Consider the following 15,472-nt stretch of genomic DNA (forward strand, 5'->3'; position numbering starts at 1 on the left):
CAATTCAAGTCATTCGTTTATTCATAACACCCATATATATATCTCCAACCCTGGAGAGAAACACTGACAGAAAGATGGAAAATTTTAGAGCCCTCGTTTCCACTTCAGAGAGCCTGTTGTCCCCTAAACCTCTTGGGCCCTCGGGCATTTTTAAACTTATCAAGATTCCAGAATGAGGTTAATGGGACGTCACAAAACGAACCCCCCACCGTCCCGTCCCAGGGGCTCCAAGCCAGGACCCCAGCCTGAGGGAGCCTCCGGGCAGGAGAAAGAGGCCCAGGAAGCCATTGCTCCGTTCCTTCCCGGCTGTTTACGTGGCACTCAAGGTACTCGGCCAAGGGCACGGCGACCCCGCAACACCCCCGGCGTGGGGCAAAGACAGCGGGGTTGCGGGGCTCCTGTCTGCCGGGAGCGTCGAGAGTTCCTGCCCCCCCGCCCGCCTCATGCACGGAAAGCCCCGAGCCACGGCGTGCGGCGCTGGCCGAGCGTGAACCGGAGTCGGGTTCGGCTCCCCCGAGCGGCTGTGCGGGCCGCGGAGCGCTTCCCGTGGGGCGGCCACGCAGGGTGCGGGCCATGGCCCGGGGCGCCTGTCCGGATCCCGCCGCCGCGCGGGACGCAGCCCCCGTCCTCGACCCAGGGCGCCCGGCGGCGGCGGCAGCGACTGCCCGGGGCGGCGGCGCGGCGCGGCGCAGCGCGGGGGCGGCCAGGAGGCGAGGAGGCCGGGCCGCGGCCGAGGGCCCAGGGCGCGCTTCCGCCGGGCGCCGCGCGCGCCGCGGTAAATGGGAGGCTCGGCCGGCAGGGGCGGGGGCCGCGCAGCCGGGGACTTTCAGGAACTGCAGGAGCGGGCGGCGCGGGAGTAGCCGAGCGCCCAGCGGCTGGGCCTGAGCGTCGAGACTCGGGGCCGAGGCGCAGGAGCGGCCGCCGCGCCGGGGCCCAGCCGGAGCCGCCGCCCTCGCCCTTGCCTTCGTCCGCGCGGCTCAGAATCACCATCCGCGGCGCGGGAGACAAGCCGGCCGTCCCGGGCCGGGGGACCCGCCCGCCATGGCCACCAAGGTGAGGGGCGCGCAGCGCAGGCCCGGCCGGTCGCTCAGGCCCGCGGCGGCGCGGGGACGGTCGGGGCTGGGGCCGCGGGGAGGGTTGGGGCCGGGGGTGGCCGAGGGGTCACTCTGCGTCCTCGGTGGGGTCCCCGGGCGGGTCCGCGGCCCAGCCAGTCCCTTCTGGGCATGGGTGCGGCGGACCGTGCAGACGGCCGGGATCGCGCCGGGGGAGGGCGTCGGGTCTGGGCGCGGGTTGGGACCCCGGGCGCAGCGACGTTTGGGAAGTTTGCACCTGAGCGTGGGCTGCGGCGGGCTCGCCGGGAGGGGCCGCGAGAGCGGGACGGAAACTTCCCGCAGCCCGGGGAGGCCCCCGAGGCGACAGGCTCTCTGTGGCGTCCGGTGTCCCCGCGGCGTCTGGCGTCCCCGCCGCCCCCACGTCCCCTCCCGCTGCCGCCCAGGGGACCCTCGGCCCCGTGGGGCGGGTGGGGGTCGAGACCTCAGCAGAGAGGACGCTGCGCTTCCCGTCCCGGCCTGCGGGAGCTCGCGGCCGGGGAGAGACGGAGGCTGGGACACCCCGCGCCCCTCTGCCTTCTCTGCTGTTATTTTTTTCTTTTGTTTTGCTACCTTCTCAGTGTGAATGGTATTGCCGGCATGAATAAAATATCAAGAGGGAAATGACTGTGCTTTCGATTACGTGTTTGCCTAAAAAAGGCCCAGGCCCGAATTACGTGGTGGAACTTTGACTCCTGCTTGGTAATTGGCTAGGAGCGGTGGTTTGCTTGTTTTGCATTATTGTTTATGAAATTAGCAGTCACTCTTTGCTACCTGAATCTTCAAAAGCCACCCTCCCCCACTTCTTTTCCTTGGGCGTTTTCAGTAGTTACTTGGTGTAAAATAGTCACTGGGGAGTCATGGTCGCGGAAGGAGGACCTGGGGGAGGAGGCTCTGTACCTGAACCATTAACTGTTCTGTGATACGCTGTGAGGAGTAGGTTTACTTTTGCACTTAGTTTTTGTAGTGTCACTTTATTAGCATCAGCACCCCTTTCCCTATTTTTTTTTTTTTTTTTGAGATCTCTGAGCTACTTTTGGGTTGCTAGAAACGTTATTTTTTATATTTCGATAGGTGTTTGCTTTTTTTGGTGGAGTGTTAAGGTAGGAAATGGTAAGAAATGTGAAATCTGTTTAAAAGATCAGCGTTGCTTGACTTCGGTCTGCTAGATGTTGTCCTGTGGTAAATTTTGTGCTCTGAATCCATCTAGGTGCAGCGTTTATAGAGAAGTGGGGATTCTCCTCCAGGGAACCTGTTGCTGCTGTTACTGAAATAATTACCTTCTTGTTAATATATTATTGCCTGTGCTGTGCTTTGGTTTTATTAATGTGATAGAACTTGCCACCTTTTGAACTTATTAATTTTGTGTTGACCTTTTTAAAAATAAAACTTAGGCCAAGGATTTCTAAGGAAATTTGATTTTGAGGTTTGTTGCCAGACACTCCAGAAATTACCAGTTACACATCCTAGTACACGCTCATCTTGCAACCTTAACAGCGGTTTATAGGCTGGGCGCGGCGGCTCACTCCCACCTGTAATACCAGCACTTTGGGAGGCCGCGGTGGGCGGTTCACCTGAGGTCGGAGCTCCATACAGCCTGGCCAATATGGTGAAACTCCGTCTCTACTAAAAATACAAAAATTAGCTGGGCGTGGTGGCGCGCGCCTGTAGCCCCAGCTGCTCCGGGAGGCCGAGGCAGGAGAATCGCTTGAACCCGGGAGGCGGAGGTTGCAGTGAGCCAAGATGGCGTCACCGCACTCCGGCCTGGGCTACAGAGCGAGGAGACTCCGTTTGAAAAAAAAAAAAAAACCAAGGCGGTGTATGACATAGAGATCTGTCCAGTGGTGGTCTGTGTGTTTTTACACTCCGGTCTACTGAGGCATGTTACCTGTACTGTCCTTTAAGTGGAATGCAGTTTAGCAACTAGTGCAGGTATACGTAGTGAAATTTTTATTTCATAGTTAAGCCTGAACTTAATTTTTTTTTCAAAAAATTGAAAAGTGGTTCTTGTATATTAATCTTGAATTGCATGTGTCTTTGCTTAAACACGAGCCTTAAAACATGCATAAGCACTTCCTACTTCGTTATCTACACCACTCCGAAGGCAAATTCCAGTAATTCTGTTAGTTTCTTTCGCTGTCTAATCACTGTTCCACATGGTGCTCATTTCCATGTCTACATTGTGACAGACCATTTCCATTTTAAGAAAAAGAAGAGCAATGAAGCAGTTATTAGAAGAAGACCCTTCCTTAGTTTTCTGACATCCTGGTGATACTTGGGTCAAACCAAAGTCTCATTTTTTAATTGTCCCCAGAGAGACAAGTTGCTACTTTCACTTGCCCCATATACACACCCCTTCCCCACACCTGAGTAGTTCTGTTTTTTTTCTTCGTCTTCTTCAAGGGTGGGGAGAATGTGCTTAGTAGTAATGACTAATTTTTAATAAATGGCTCCAGTGGCACTCAGGCTGTTGCTGTAAGTATTAAGTGATGAAACGTAAATTCAGGATCTGGATATTTTAGGGGATGTTCATTTCCCTTTGAATTTACCAGAAACTTGGCTATAGTATCTTCAGATACAATTTTCTTGTTTGTTCTTAAGTATTTTCTTAAGGATGTGGTTATCACTGAACTATTGGCATTTTTAAAAACTGCACTAGTGTATTTTACAATAGAAAAGGAAATTATCATTTAGAAGAAGTAGTTTAGTTGAACAGTCCTTCACTGCTAAGGAAAGTTAATCAGGGCCAGGTGCGGTGGCTCACACCTGTAATCCCAGCACTTTGGGAAACCGAGACAGGCGGATCACGAGGTCAGGAGGTCGAGACAATCCTGGCTAACACTGTGAAACTCCGTCTCTACTAAAAGTACAAAAAAAAAAAAAAAAAAATAGCTGGGCGTGGTGGCGGTCACCTGTAGTTCTAGCTACTCGGGAGGCTGGGGCAGGAGAATGGTGTGAACCCGGGAGGCAGAGCTTGCAGTGAGCCAAGATCGCGCCACTGCACTCTAGCCTGGGTGACAGAGTGAGACTCTGTCTCCAAAAAAAAAAAAAAAAAAGAAAAGAAAGTTAATCAGTAACTGCACATTTTAAAGGGATTATCTGTTTTCTATTTCTAATCCTTACTCAGTAGAATGCTGCATTCAGTTTAAGTGTATGCACTCACTCAGTGCAATCAAGTCTTGTTTTACAAATATTAATACAAAACCTGCAGAGCATTTTAGTCTTGATCTTTATTGGAAGCCTCCAAAGGTTATATTTTGACCTAGCCAAAATATAACCTGTTTATATTATACGTTATATTGATAAATATTATATATACGATATACAATATATAGAATAAATACAAAATATACAATAAATATATTGTCAGTCATCATGTTTTATTTAAAAGATCAAGTCCTAGGAAAGAAATGAAGAATTTTTTTTCAATGTCTGTCAAAGGGGACATGAAGAAAATTGTTAGTGGAGGTTAATCCATATCTATATAATTTAGCTGTAATTTCCATGTCAAAGTTAACCTTCAGTCACTAATTTGGATCCTTTTGTGCTTACATAGTCACCTTTAGACTAATTATAACAAGATTCTAGGAGTTCTTGTTGCTTTTTTTTTTTTTTTTAACTCCTCAGTTCCAATACTTAAAGTTATACACATGTTACATAGCTTGTCTGGTTAAATTAAGTGGGTATGGAATGTTAAAAATAATGGTAGGGAATAAATGAATTGCTGTTTATTCCGTGTATAGGTTAGTGAGAACAATCTAGAAGGCACACTTTGTAGCATCTCCAGAGCAGAAACCTCTTTATTTGAAGACTAGAATAGAAATATCTTTCTAATGGGTCTTAAGGATTAAAGTTGATTTTTATGGTTTTTTAAATGTTTGGAAAATGCTAACCATTTAAGTTTGTATAGCAGTAGTATTTTCTGTGTGTCTTAAGTAGAGTGTGCAGTATTTGTACAGTCAAAGAAAAGTTCTGTGATGGTAGAAAGATGAACAAGTCTCATTAAAGAAGGAATAGATTAGAAATCATAAAAATGTTGCAGTTTTCTACTGTGCCTTGTTTTTGTATTGACCATCTAAAAATTAAATTATAGTTTTACTTTAATTGCTTACTTAAAACTTTGTAACTTTGCAGTACTGCTGTTTCTTTTCTGGAATGCTGTTCTCCCTTGTCCTTCCCTAGGTACTTTGTTTTTAGATGTTAAGTTATTTTATTTATTTATTTATTTATTTATTTTTTTGAGACGGAGTCTCGCTCTGTCGCCCAGGCTGGAGTGCAGTGGCGCAATCTCGGCTTACTGCAAGCTCCGCCTCCCGGGTTCACGCCATTCTCCTGCCTCAGCCTCCCGAGTAGCTGGGACTACAGGCGCCCGCCACTGCGCCCGGCTAATTTTTTTCTATTTTTTAGTAGAGACGGGGTTTCACCAGGTCTTGATCTCCTGACCTTGTGATCCACCCACCTCGGCCTCCCAAAGTGCTGGGATTACAGGCGTGAGCCACCGCGCCCGGCCTAGATGTTAAGTTATTATTATTATTATTATTATTATTATTATTATGAAGTCTCCCTTTGCCATCCAGACTGGAGTGCAGTGGCACTAACACGGCTCACTGCAGTCTCGACTTCTCTGGCTCAAGTGATCCTTCCACCTCAGTCTCCCAAGTAGCTGGGACGACAGGTGTGCGCCACCATGCCCAGCTACTTTTTGTATTTTTTGTAGAGATGGGGTTTCACCATGTATCCTGAGCTGAGGTGATCCTTCCTCCTCAGCCTTGCAAAGTATTGGGATTACAGGTGTGAGACACTGCGCCCGGTCACATATTAGGTCTTAATGTGTCTAAGCATCACTTCCCTGGGGAAGCCTTTCCTGATGTCCCCGCCCCTGTTTCAGGGTCACATTACACACCCGACTGCCATTTTATATTTGTTTCTATAACTGATGGCTGTCTCCATTGAATGCTGTCAGCCTCAAGAAGCTGAGACTGTGTGTGTGCTCACTTTCGTATCTTCAATGACCAGTTTAAAGAGCAAAAATATTCTAGTGAGATAAGTGACTCGATTATTGAAGTAGAAAATATTAATCCCCAACTGTAAGCTTTTGTTCTTTTAATTATGTGTGTTTGTGTGTTTGTTAAAAGTGTATACAGGTACAACACAAAATTTACATCTGCACCTTAGGTATTGGCAATAATATTTTTTAAAACATAATCAATTTTACTAATGATTACATGAGAAATTGCCTCATGTTTTAAGGCACTTGGAACAAGCTTCATATTTCTGAGACTTTGAAGAGTTGTCTTTAACCTATGGGTTTTCAGAGGCGTGTTTAATTTCCAAATGTATTGGGTTTTTCTCTTTCTTGTTGGTGATTTCTAACTTGATTGCATTGTGATCAGGGAGCCTGATTAAAATCAGTACTGTACCTGGAAATTTGTTGAGGCTAACTTTATACCCAGCATATAGTCAGCTTTTATGTTTCACCTGTGGACAAAAAGAGTATATATATTATTGATGTGTGTGTCTATTCTGTATGCTGTATGTCCATTAGACTTACTGTGCTGTTCATATCTATATCCTTACTAATTGTGTTTCGCTAATTGATCTGTTGTATTTAACTGATCCTCTGTCTACTTGATGGAGATATTAAAATGGTGAATTTAAAAATTTTCTCTACATTTAGAATTAGTATTATTTTCTAGGTGAATTGAAGTTTTTATCATTATGAAGTGAACCTCTTTATCTCTGGTAATGCATTCTTTCTTAAAGACTATATTTCTAATGTTAATGTGATTAACATTCACCAGCTTTTGGTAAATATTTCCCAAATATATAAAAGCCAATAGCTGAATTTTACCTTTTTATCCAGTCTGATCTTGGTGCCTGCCTGTACAGCATTGTGTTTACTGATGTATTTGGATTTCTGTCTACCATCTTATAGATTGTAGGAGCCCACTCCCAACTTTGTGGAAGGTTTGTGTTATACATCTCTTTTTTCCAGTGGTTATCATAAGCATGGTAACATTAAGTTAAAGTCTGAAACTACTTAATATCATTAGCCTTTTCCTGAATTACAAAATGACATAAGGTTATGTAACTGCAATCATCTCCCCGAATATGATCAATCATTGCCTGGTGTTTTAGTTACATCTTTTTCACTACAAATTGGACATTATTTTTATTTTTATACAGTTAAATGTTTTTGATTTAATCATATTGTACTGTCTTTGCTTACTGTTTCTTCTTACATTTCAGTCTTTTCTTGAGATAATTTTCCTTCCACCTAAAATGAATTGGAATTTCCATTGAGAAGGTATGTTGTTGGTAAATCTCTTATGTGTCTCTTGGGTATGAAAATTACCCTGGTCTTGAAAGAGTTTTCGGTTGACAGCATTTTCTCCCAGTACAATGAAGGTATTCTTTCTTTGTTTTCTACTGGCTTTGACATTTGCTGCTAGGAAGCCAGTTATCTAATTATTGTTCCTTTGTCGGTGGTGTGACTCTTCACTGGCTGTTAAGACTTCTCTGCGTTTTAGTATTTTGCAGCTTCACTGTACTGTGTCCATGTGTGGATTTTGGTTACACAGCTTGGGGTTTCCTGGGTATCTTGGATCTGATGAAGGGTGCTACGCTAGTTCTAGAACTGTGCTGTTCAGTGGACTCTGTATGATAATGTTCTACATCTGGGCCATCCATATGGTAACTGTCTGCCACTTGTGGCTAACAAGAACTTGAAATGTGGTTAGTGTGACTGAGGAACTGTGTTTAAATTTTAATTTCAGTAGCCACATGTGGCTAATGGCTACTTTATAGGAGAGTGCAGCTCTAGCAGATTCTCAGTGGTTATTCATGAAAATTGCCTTTTCTCCATTCTTTCTTTCTGGAACTCTAGTAGCATGAAAAGGACCAGTGGAAATCTAACTTCCCATCTCTCAACCTGTCATGTTTTCTCTGTGCTTCATTCTGGATAATTTCTTTTGTTCTTACCTTCCGTTCACTATTCTTTCCTCATTCAGGCCAAATGTGCTCTTTTATTCATTCATTTAATTTTCAGTTTCGTTTATCTTCTATTTTTAGAAATTATATTTGGTTCTATTTCAAATCTGCTTATCATTCATTATAGTTTCTTGTTCTTTGCTTATATTTTTAAGCTTCTCTTAAGCATGTAAAAACATTAATGGTTTTATGTCCTAATCTCAGGAGTCTGATTCAAGCCATCCGTTTCTGCACACTCTCACTCATGGTGCTTTGTTTTCTTGTGTGTTTTGTGATTTATTTTGATTTTTCCTTGAGTTGCTTGTTTTCCTTGGAACTTCATCTGAGGGAATTCTGTTACCTAGATTGAGGTTGTATCCTTCTAGGGAGAATTTGTGTGTGCTGATACCAGTCTCCTGGGGACATTACATCCTTGGGGTCACTATATCTTTAATTCCTGGCTTTCTGTTTTCTCAGCCATACTAGGTAGAATAAATATGGACCTGGCATCTCAGGAGAAATTTTCCTCATTCCTACTACTCTGTGTCGATGATGAGACATTTCCTTGCACACAGGTTTTCCTCTTTATCCTTATGCTGAGGTCCTTTTGGAGTCCCAGCTTGTAGCTTAATACAGGAGACTTTGTGTGTTGCCTCCCCTGTCCCCACACAGTCCCCAGAGCACAGAGCCAGGCTCCCGGGTTTGTGGAGTCTCCTAGCAGGAAATCCTGCCTCAGCACATGTGTTCTCCCAGGGTTTCTGCTTTCACTTCCTTTGTGGCCTCTCTGGAGCCTTTCCTGGAGCCTTTCCTTTCCAGCTAACTCAGCAACATGTTTCAAAAGGTGTTTAGTTTTGTATCTTTTGCTTTTAATATTTTATTCAGCACTTCAGTTGTTTCAGTCTGGCAGTGGCTTAGGTATTAGCTTGCTCTAGTTGCTGGAACAAAATCCAAGTCAGAGCGTCTTTGTAACAGACTGTCAAGTGAAGGGTGTGGAATATGTGCATGAAAGTGTTAGTCTGATCTTTGCAGAGGGGAAAGGTGAAAAAGTTCTTAAGCATTTTGGTTGAAACGAAACCTTCAGTCAAGCTGTCACACTGGTCATTTCAAAACTTTCCAATGATATTTCTTTGTCATTTTTCTTTTGACTATTAAAAGCATGTGATAGACTCCTTATTAATTTCTAGGCATTGTAAATGCAGTGTTTAAAGATGCTATTCAGTGTGACTCAATTTTTCTAAGTTATTTTTAGTATCTGAAAATCGAGTAATATAGTAGTATTACCCACAGGGACAGTACTCAGAAATCACAGATTTGTGATTGTTCAATTAAGTCAGACACTTCAGGGATAAGTTAAAGAGGGGGAAATGCAGCTTCATTCTGTTACCTATTACCCATTGTCATCCACAGCTCATTCATTTGAACTTCAGATGTGCTAGGTCCTCTGGGATGTCAGTATGAAAGGCCTATCCTTGTACTCAAAGGGCACAGTGTCCTGAAGGAGGGCAGGCTGTCTGCAGGGGCACAGTGCAGGCTCCTGGCACAGTTCCTCAAGCCCAGAGGATTTCAGAGGACCCAAGTCTTGAAATGTCTGTGTATTAGTCTGTTCTCATGCTGCTAGGAAGAAATACCCGAGGCTGGGTAATTTATAAGGAAAAGAGGTTTAATTGACTCACAGTTCCACAGGGCTGGAGAGGCCTCAGGAAGCTTACAATCATGGTGGAAGGGGAAGCAAACATGTCCTTCTTCACATGGCAGCAGGAAGAAGTGCCAAGCAAAAGGGAGAAAACTCCCTTAAAAAACCATCAGATCTTGTGAGAATTCATGAGAACAGCATGGGGGTAACTGCCCCCATGATTCAATTACCCCCACCAGGTGCCTCCCACAACATGTGGGGATTATGGGAACTACAAGGTGAGATATGGGGGTACACAGCCAAACCATATCAGTCTGTTACTTAGTACTTTGAGTGAGTTTTAACCCTTATTCTATCACTTCAGTTGCTTTAAAAATACTTCCATAGTACAGCTCCACAGTCTGCAAGTCCAGACTTTGTCTTGTCAGATCCCAGATATTCAGTTCAGCAGACATTTCAGTAGCTATTTTGTGCCACTTGGATGCTGGGCGTAAAGATTTGGATCCCCCCTAGGACAGTTGACATTCAGATATTAATGAATTGGTGTATTTAAAATGTGCGAGTTTAAATTTATTTCCTAATTTAAATTCACAGTAAAAGGCTTGAAAATGTAGACTTTCTTTGTATAATAGTTGCCTATTGCATAGTGGCTGCACATAAGAAGTTTTTTTATGTTTTAGCTTGTTTTATAGTCTCTGGATTTTAAGTAATGAGTATTTGCTGCTTTTGTAACAAGGAAAAAAAGATTGTTTTTAAAAAAATTAAAAACTTACTGTCTTTAGGCCTCTAAAGCAGATTCCCAAACTTATATACCTTCTGTTAATTTGTTTCAGCTTGTCCTAGGTTGGAAAAAATTTTTAATGCTTACACATAGTAAGGGCACTTCAATAGAAGGATGCTAATGCATTCAGGATTACAAATATTATTTTGTAATTTTCTTAAGTATGGTACTTAAGGAAATTTTCTTCTTCCAAGGGAAAAAAGGTGTCTTTTAAAACTAACTTTAAAAAATAACTGAAAACTTACTGAACAACTAGCACTGAATCTGAAGGTGTTACAAATTGTTGTTTCATAAATACATTGGTAATTTTACCTGCCACCATGCGCCTTCTCCCTCAGGAGCTTAGAAGAGGCAGGGTGGCTAATTCTTTGTGGTTAGGCAGGGTTTCCAGCACTCCACTTCTCCTACCTTCCTAAACCATGACTCAGATTTTAGAGTCAAGAGTTGAATAATACGATTTTACAGCTGTTTTGTTGATGCATCAGATTTACTTTGTCCTGTGACTGTCTACCAGTATTGCCGAACTGAACTGGGTCCATTTGCCCATGTAGTGGAAAGCCAAACACTGAAGCACCAGGTTTTTGTAGTGAGAAAGGCTTATTGCCAGACAACTGCGCAAGGAGACAGGAGTTGGACTTAAGTCTGTCTCTCCACGCTGGGGGCTAGGTCAGGTTTTGTACTTAGAAGGTAATGAGGCATGATCTGATTGGATCTTGCAATGGGGTGATGCTGGAGGCATGATCTGACTGGATCCTGCCATGAGGTGACACCAGGGCTTGATCTGATTGGATTTTGGATCCTGCCGTGTGGTGTCCACTTTTTTTTTTTTTTTTTTTTTTTGAAACAGGGTCTCCCTCTGTTGCCCAGGCTGAAGTGCAGTGGTGCAACCTCTGCTGACTGCAGCTCAACCTCCTGGGCTCCAGCGATCCTCTCACCTCAACATCCTGAGTAAGCTGGCACCACAAAGTGTGTGCCAGCACACCTGGCTAATTTTTTTTTTGTAGAGACAGGGTCTCATTTCTGTCGCTCAAGCTGGAGTGCAGTGGCATGATAATAACTCACTGCAGCCTTGAACTCCTGGGCTTAAGTGATTCTCCCACCTCAGCCTCACAAGTAGCTTGGACTACAGCTGTGTGTCACCTCCCCCGACCCCCGGTCAATTAAAAAAATTTTTTTTCTTTAGTGGAATTGAGGCCTTGCCATGTTCCCCAGGTTGGTCTCCAACTCCTAGGCTCAAACGATCCTCCCGTGGCAGCCTCCCAAAGTATTGGGATTACAGCCTCCCAAACTGTTGGTGTCCACTTCTTAATTCAGTGCTCATTCCTCATGCCCATTCCATTCCAAGTGCCCATCTGAGCACATGGATTCTGTCCATGGTTGCTCACTTAGTTTTGGGCATGCTCTGGTGATGTGACCTTCAACCTGGGGTCCATGCCAACTGAAAAGCAACTCATAACTTTGTTACGTAAAAGTTGAACCAGATTAGTCTGATGCAATTCCAACGGTATGTAAAGCATATTCAACATCCTCGCAACCCCTAAAAACTCCAAAACCCTAAGAAATCAATAGCAATTAGGTTACTGAGATCTGTGGTTACAATAGGTTGAGCTGTCTGAATCATCTAAAGCCAAGATGATACCAAAAAGTATAGAGATTTTAAATTAAATTACATTAAATTTTTTTATTTTTATTTTTTATTTTTTGAGACGGAGTCTCGCTCTGTCGCCCAGGCTGGAGTGCAGTGGCTGGATCTCAGCTCACTGCAAGCTCCGCCTCCCGGGTTTACGCCATTCTCCTGCCTCAGCCTCCCAAGTAGCTGGGACTACAGGCGCCCGCCACCTTGCCTGGCTAGTTTTTTTGTATTTTTTAATAGAGACGTGGTTTCACCGTGTTAGCCAGGATGGTCTCGATCTCCTGACCTCGTGATCCGCCCATCTTGGCCTCCCAAAGTGCTGGGATTACAGGCTTGAGCCACCGCGCCCGGCCAATTTAATTTTATTTTTGAGACAGAGTCTCACTTTGTCACCCAGGCTGGAGTGCAGTGGTGCAATCTCAGCTCACTGCAACCTCCACCTCCTGGGTTCAAGCAGTTCTCCCGCCTCAGCCTCCCAGGTTGCTGGGATTACAGATGTGTGCCACCACGCTCGGCTAATTTCTGTATTTTTAGTAGAGACGGGGTTTCACCATATTGGCCAGCCCAGTTTCAAACTCCTGACACCAAGTGATCTGCCTGCCTCGGCCTCCCAAAGTGCTAGGATTGCAGGCATAAGCCACCACGCCCGGCCAAGATTTAAAAAATATTCTAATATTCACTTCTATTAGAGTTCCATTACCATATAATGACTAAAAGCAAAGTTTTCAGCCTTTTAAAACCGATTCCCTTCCTTCTTTTTTTTTTCTTTTTTTTTTTCTTAAATAGAGTCTTGCTCTGTTGCCCAGGCTGGAGTCCAGTGGTGCAAACATGGCTCACTGAAACCTTGAACTCCCACAGGGAAGCAGTCCTCCCGCCTCGGCCTCCTGAGTATCTGTAATATGGTTAGGCTTCATGTCCCCACCCACATCTCATCTTGAATTGTAATAGCTGTAATCTCCAAGTGTGGGGAGAGACCAGGTGGAGGTAATTGAATCATGGGGACAATTTCCCCCATGCTGATGGAGCTGATGGTTTTATAAGGGGTTCTTCCACCTTCACTCAGTACTTCTCCTTCCTGCCACCTTGTGGAGAAGGTGCCTTGCTTCACCTTCACTTTCCATCGTGATTGTAAGTTTCATGAGGCCTCCCTAGCCATGCTGAACTGTGAGTCAATTAAACCTCTCCCCTTTATCAATTACCCAGTCTTGGGCAGTTCTTTATAGCAGTGTGAAAACAGACTAATACAATCTGGGACCACAGACATGCCCCCCCCCATGCCTAGCTGTTTATTTTTTATTTTTGTTGAGAAGGGTCTCACTCTGTTGGCTCAGGCTGGAGTGCCGTGGCGTGATCTGGGCTCACAGCAGCCTCGACCTCCCAGGCTCAAACAATCCTTCTGCCTCAGCCTCCCAGGTAGCTGGGACTACAGGCATATGCCACCAGAGCCAGCTAATTTTTAATTTTTTTGTTGTTGTTGTTGTAGAGACAGGGTCTCTCTATGTGCCCAGGCTGGTCTTGAACTTCTGGGCTCAAACATTCCTCCTGCCTCAGCCTCCCAAAGTGCTGGGATTACAGCCATTCCCCTTTTTGATAAGTGGAAACATCTTGTGCGCATTCTGTCGTTTTCATTATGAAAGTGATAGATAGTGATTCTCTAAAATGCTACAAGTATTAAAATTTGTTTTCAAACTGCCCTGTTCTCTGATTCATTAGGACTCTGCTATACAGAATGATATGGCAATGGTAATAAGCTTCCATCTGAGAGAGAAATTGAACTAAAGCCCATCAATATTTTACAAGCGATGATATTTCCTAAGGGTTAGGAATTCGTGGTAGAGCTGTGGTACTCTAACTAGCTGCATCACAGTCACCAACCCGGGGAGCTTGTTCAATTATCCAGAGTTTCTGATTCAGGAGGTCTGGGGTGGGGCTGAGAACACACATTTCTACCAGTTCCCAGGTGATGCTGATGCTGGTGGTCTAGGGACCTAACTTTCAGAACCACTGTTGTGAGGGATGGAAAAATAAAAGGAAGAACTTGGGTTCTGTCCTTGGCTGGTCCCTAAGATCTGTGAGGCTGAAAAATGGGTGGCTGCCCTAGCATGCTGATGCAGCGAACACTTGTGTGCTTAAAGGATTCTTTTATTTAACTGGGTTCAAATGATGCAGAAAATCAAAGATCAGTAAAATATTCTCAGAAGCTATTTAGTGTCTCACCAACTTGTAGTGTTGTCAGTAACTTTTCAGTTCTTTTGATTTATCATTGGTATTATATGCAAAATGTCTCAACACTATTAGAATCTCAGATTACTGTGGAGGCTGGTTACTGCTCTTCCTATTGCCTTTTAAGTTAGCCAGAAAACATGCGATACAGTTTAAAAGAGTGATCAGTCCAGATTTATTTGCATTGCATAGTATGTTCCTACCGTGATTATATAATGAAAATAACTTTTGATTCACTAGGAGAGATTGCTACCTGAAAGAATCCTGTTCTTAAATTATTTTATAAGTCAGATAATACATGCCTTTGTGTAAATCCAGTTTTTAATGTTATTTGTGTCATAAGTGCCCATACCTAATTTTGATGAATTTGAATTTCAGCGGCTTCATTTTTCCTGTTTGCCCACTTAGAAGCTTTAAAGAAGTAAAGAAACAAATGTTTGTCAAAGCCAGAAAAAAAGAATGGGTATAGCCCCCAAACTAGATAAATCTACCTCTGAATAATCAAATCAACCCATGCATTATGATAGGACCCATATGCATGAAGGCATGGGCATGCTGTCTGTGTTCATATGACCTGCCTCTGTAGAATCAGTAAGAAGTAACGAGTGTCTAAACAAGAGCAGGGCAGCAGATCGTGAAGCCCTTGTTGGCATTTGAACAAGGTGGCAACTGAACTGCACTGTTCTGTTTCTTGTGGGATCTGTGAACAGCATATGCTGTACCATGAATTATGGAAGGAACACTTGTAATTGTTACTGGCTGTGGTTAACATTAGAATATTATTGTGCATGAACATCAAGAGATATTGACAGAAATATTAAGTATGTTACATTGCTACCAAAAATCAAATTTTGTTTTTTTGAGACAGAACCTCACCCTGTTGCCCAGGCTTGGAGTACAGTGGCAGCTCACTGCGGCCCCAACTTCCCGGGCTCAAACAATCCTACCACCTCAGCCTCCCGAGGAGCTGGGACTACAGGCATGCATCACCATACTTGGCTAATTTTTGTATTTTTTATAGCGATAGTGTTTTGCCATGTTGCCCAGGCTGGTCTTGAACTCCTGGGCTCAAGCAATCTGCCCACCTTGGCCTCCCAAAGTGCTAGGGTTACAGGCATGAACCACTGTGCTTGGCCATGGGTGGT

At 44.3% G+C, this 15,472-nt stretch overlaps 1 protein-coding gene across 6 annotated transcripts in view; it reads left to right on the forward strand.

The window, feature by feature from the left end:
• Nucleotides 1-242: 242 nt before the first annotated feature.
• The window catches only part of SNX9 (sorting nexin 9), a 124,119-nt gene continuing 108,889 nt past the window's right edge, over nucleotides 243-15,472 (forward strand). For 4 of the 6 annotated variants that reach the window (XM_045391331.2, XM_045391332.2, XM_074037338.1 and 1 more), the window contains exon 1: nucleotides 853-1,053. In XM_045391331.2, coding sequence (XP_045247266.1) covers nucleotides 1,042-1,053 — 12 coding nt within the window. In that variant the 5' untranslated portion in view covers nucleotides 853-1,041. Of the gene's footprint in view, nucleotides 327-852; nucleotides 1,054-15,472 lie in introns of those variants that run through there. The other 2 variants (XM_005552201.5, XM_045391333.3) reach the window with 1 other exon arrangement.

The sequence above is a fragment of the Macaca fascicularis genome, chromosome 4, assembly GCF_037993035.2.
Source record: "Macaca fascicularis isolate 582-1 chromosome 4, T2T-MFA8v1.1".
NCBI lineage: Eukaryota > Metazoa > Chordata > Mammalia > Primates > Cercopithecidae > Macaca > Macaca fascicularis.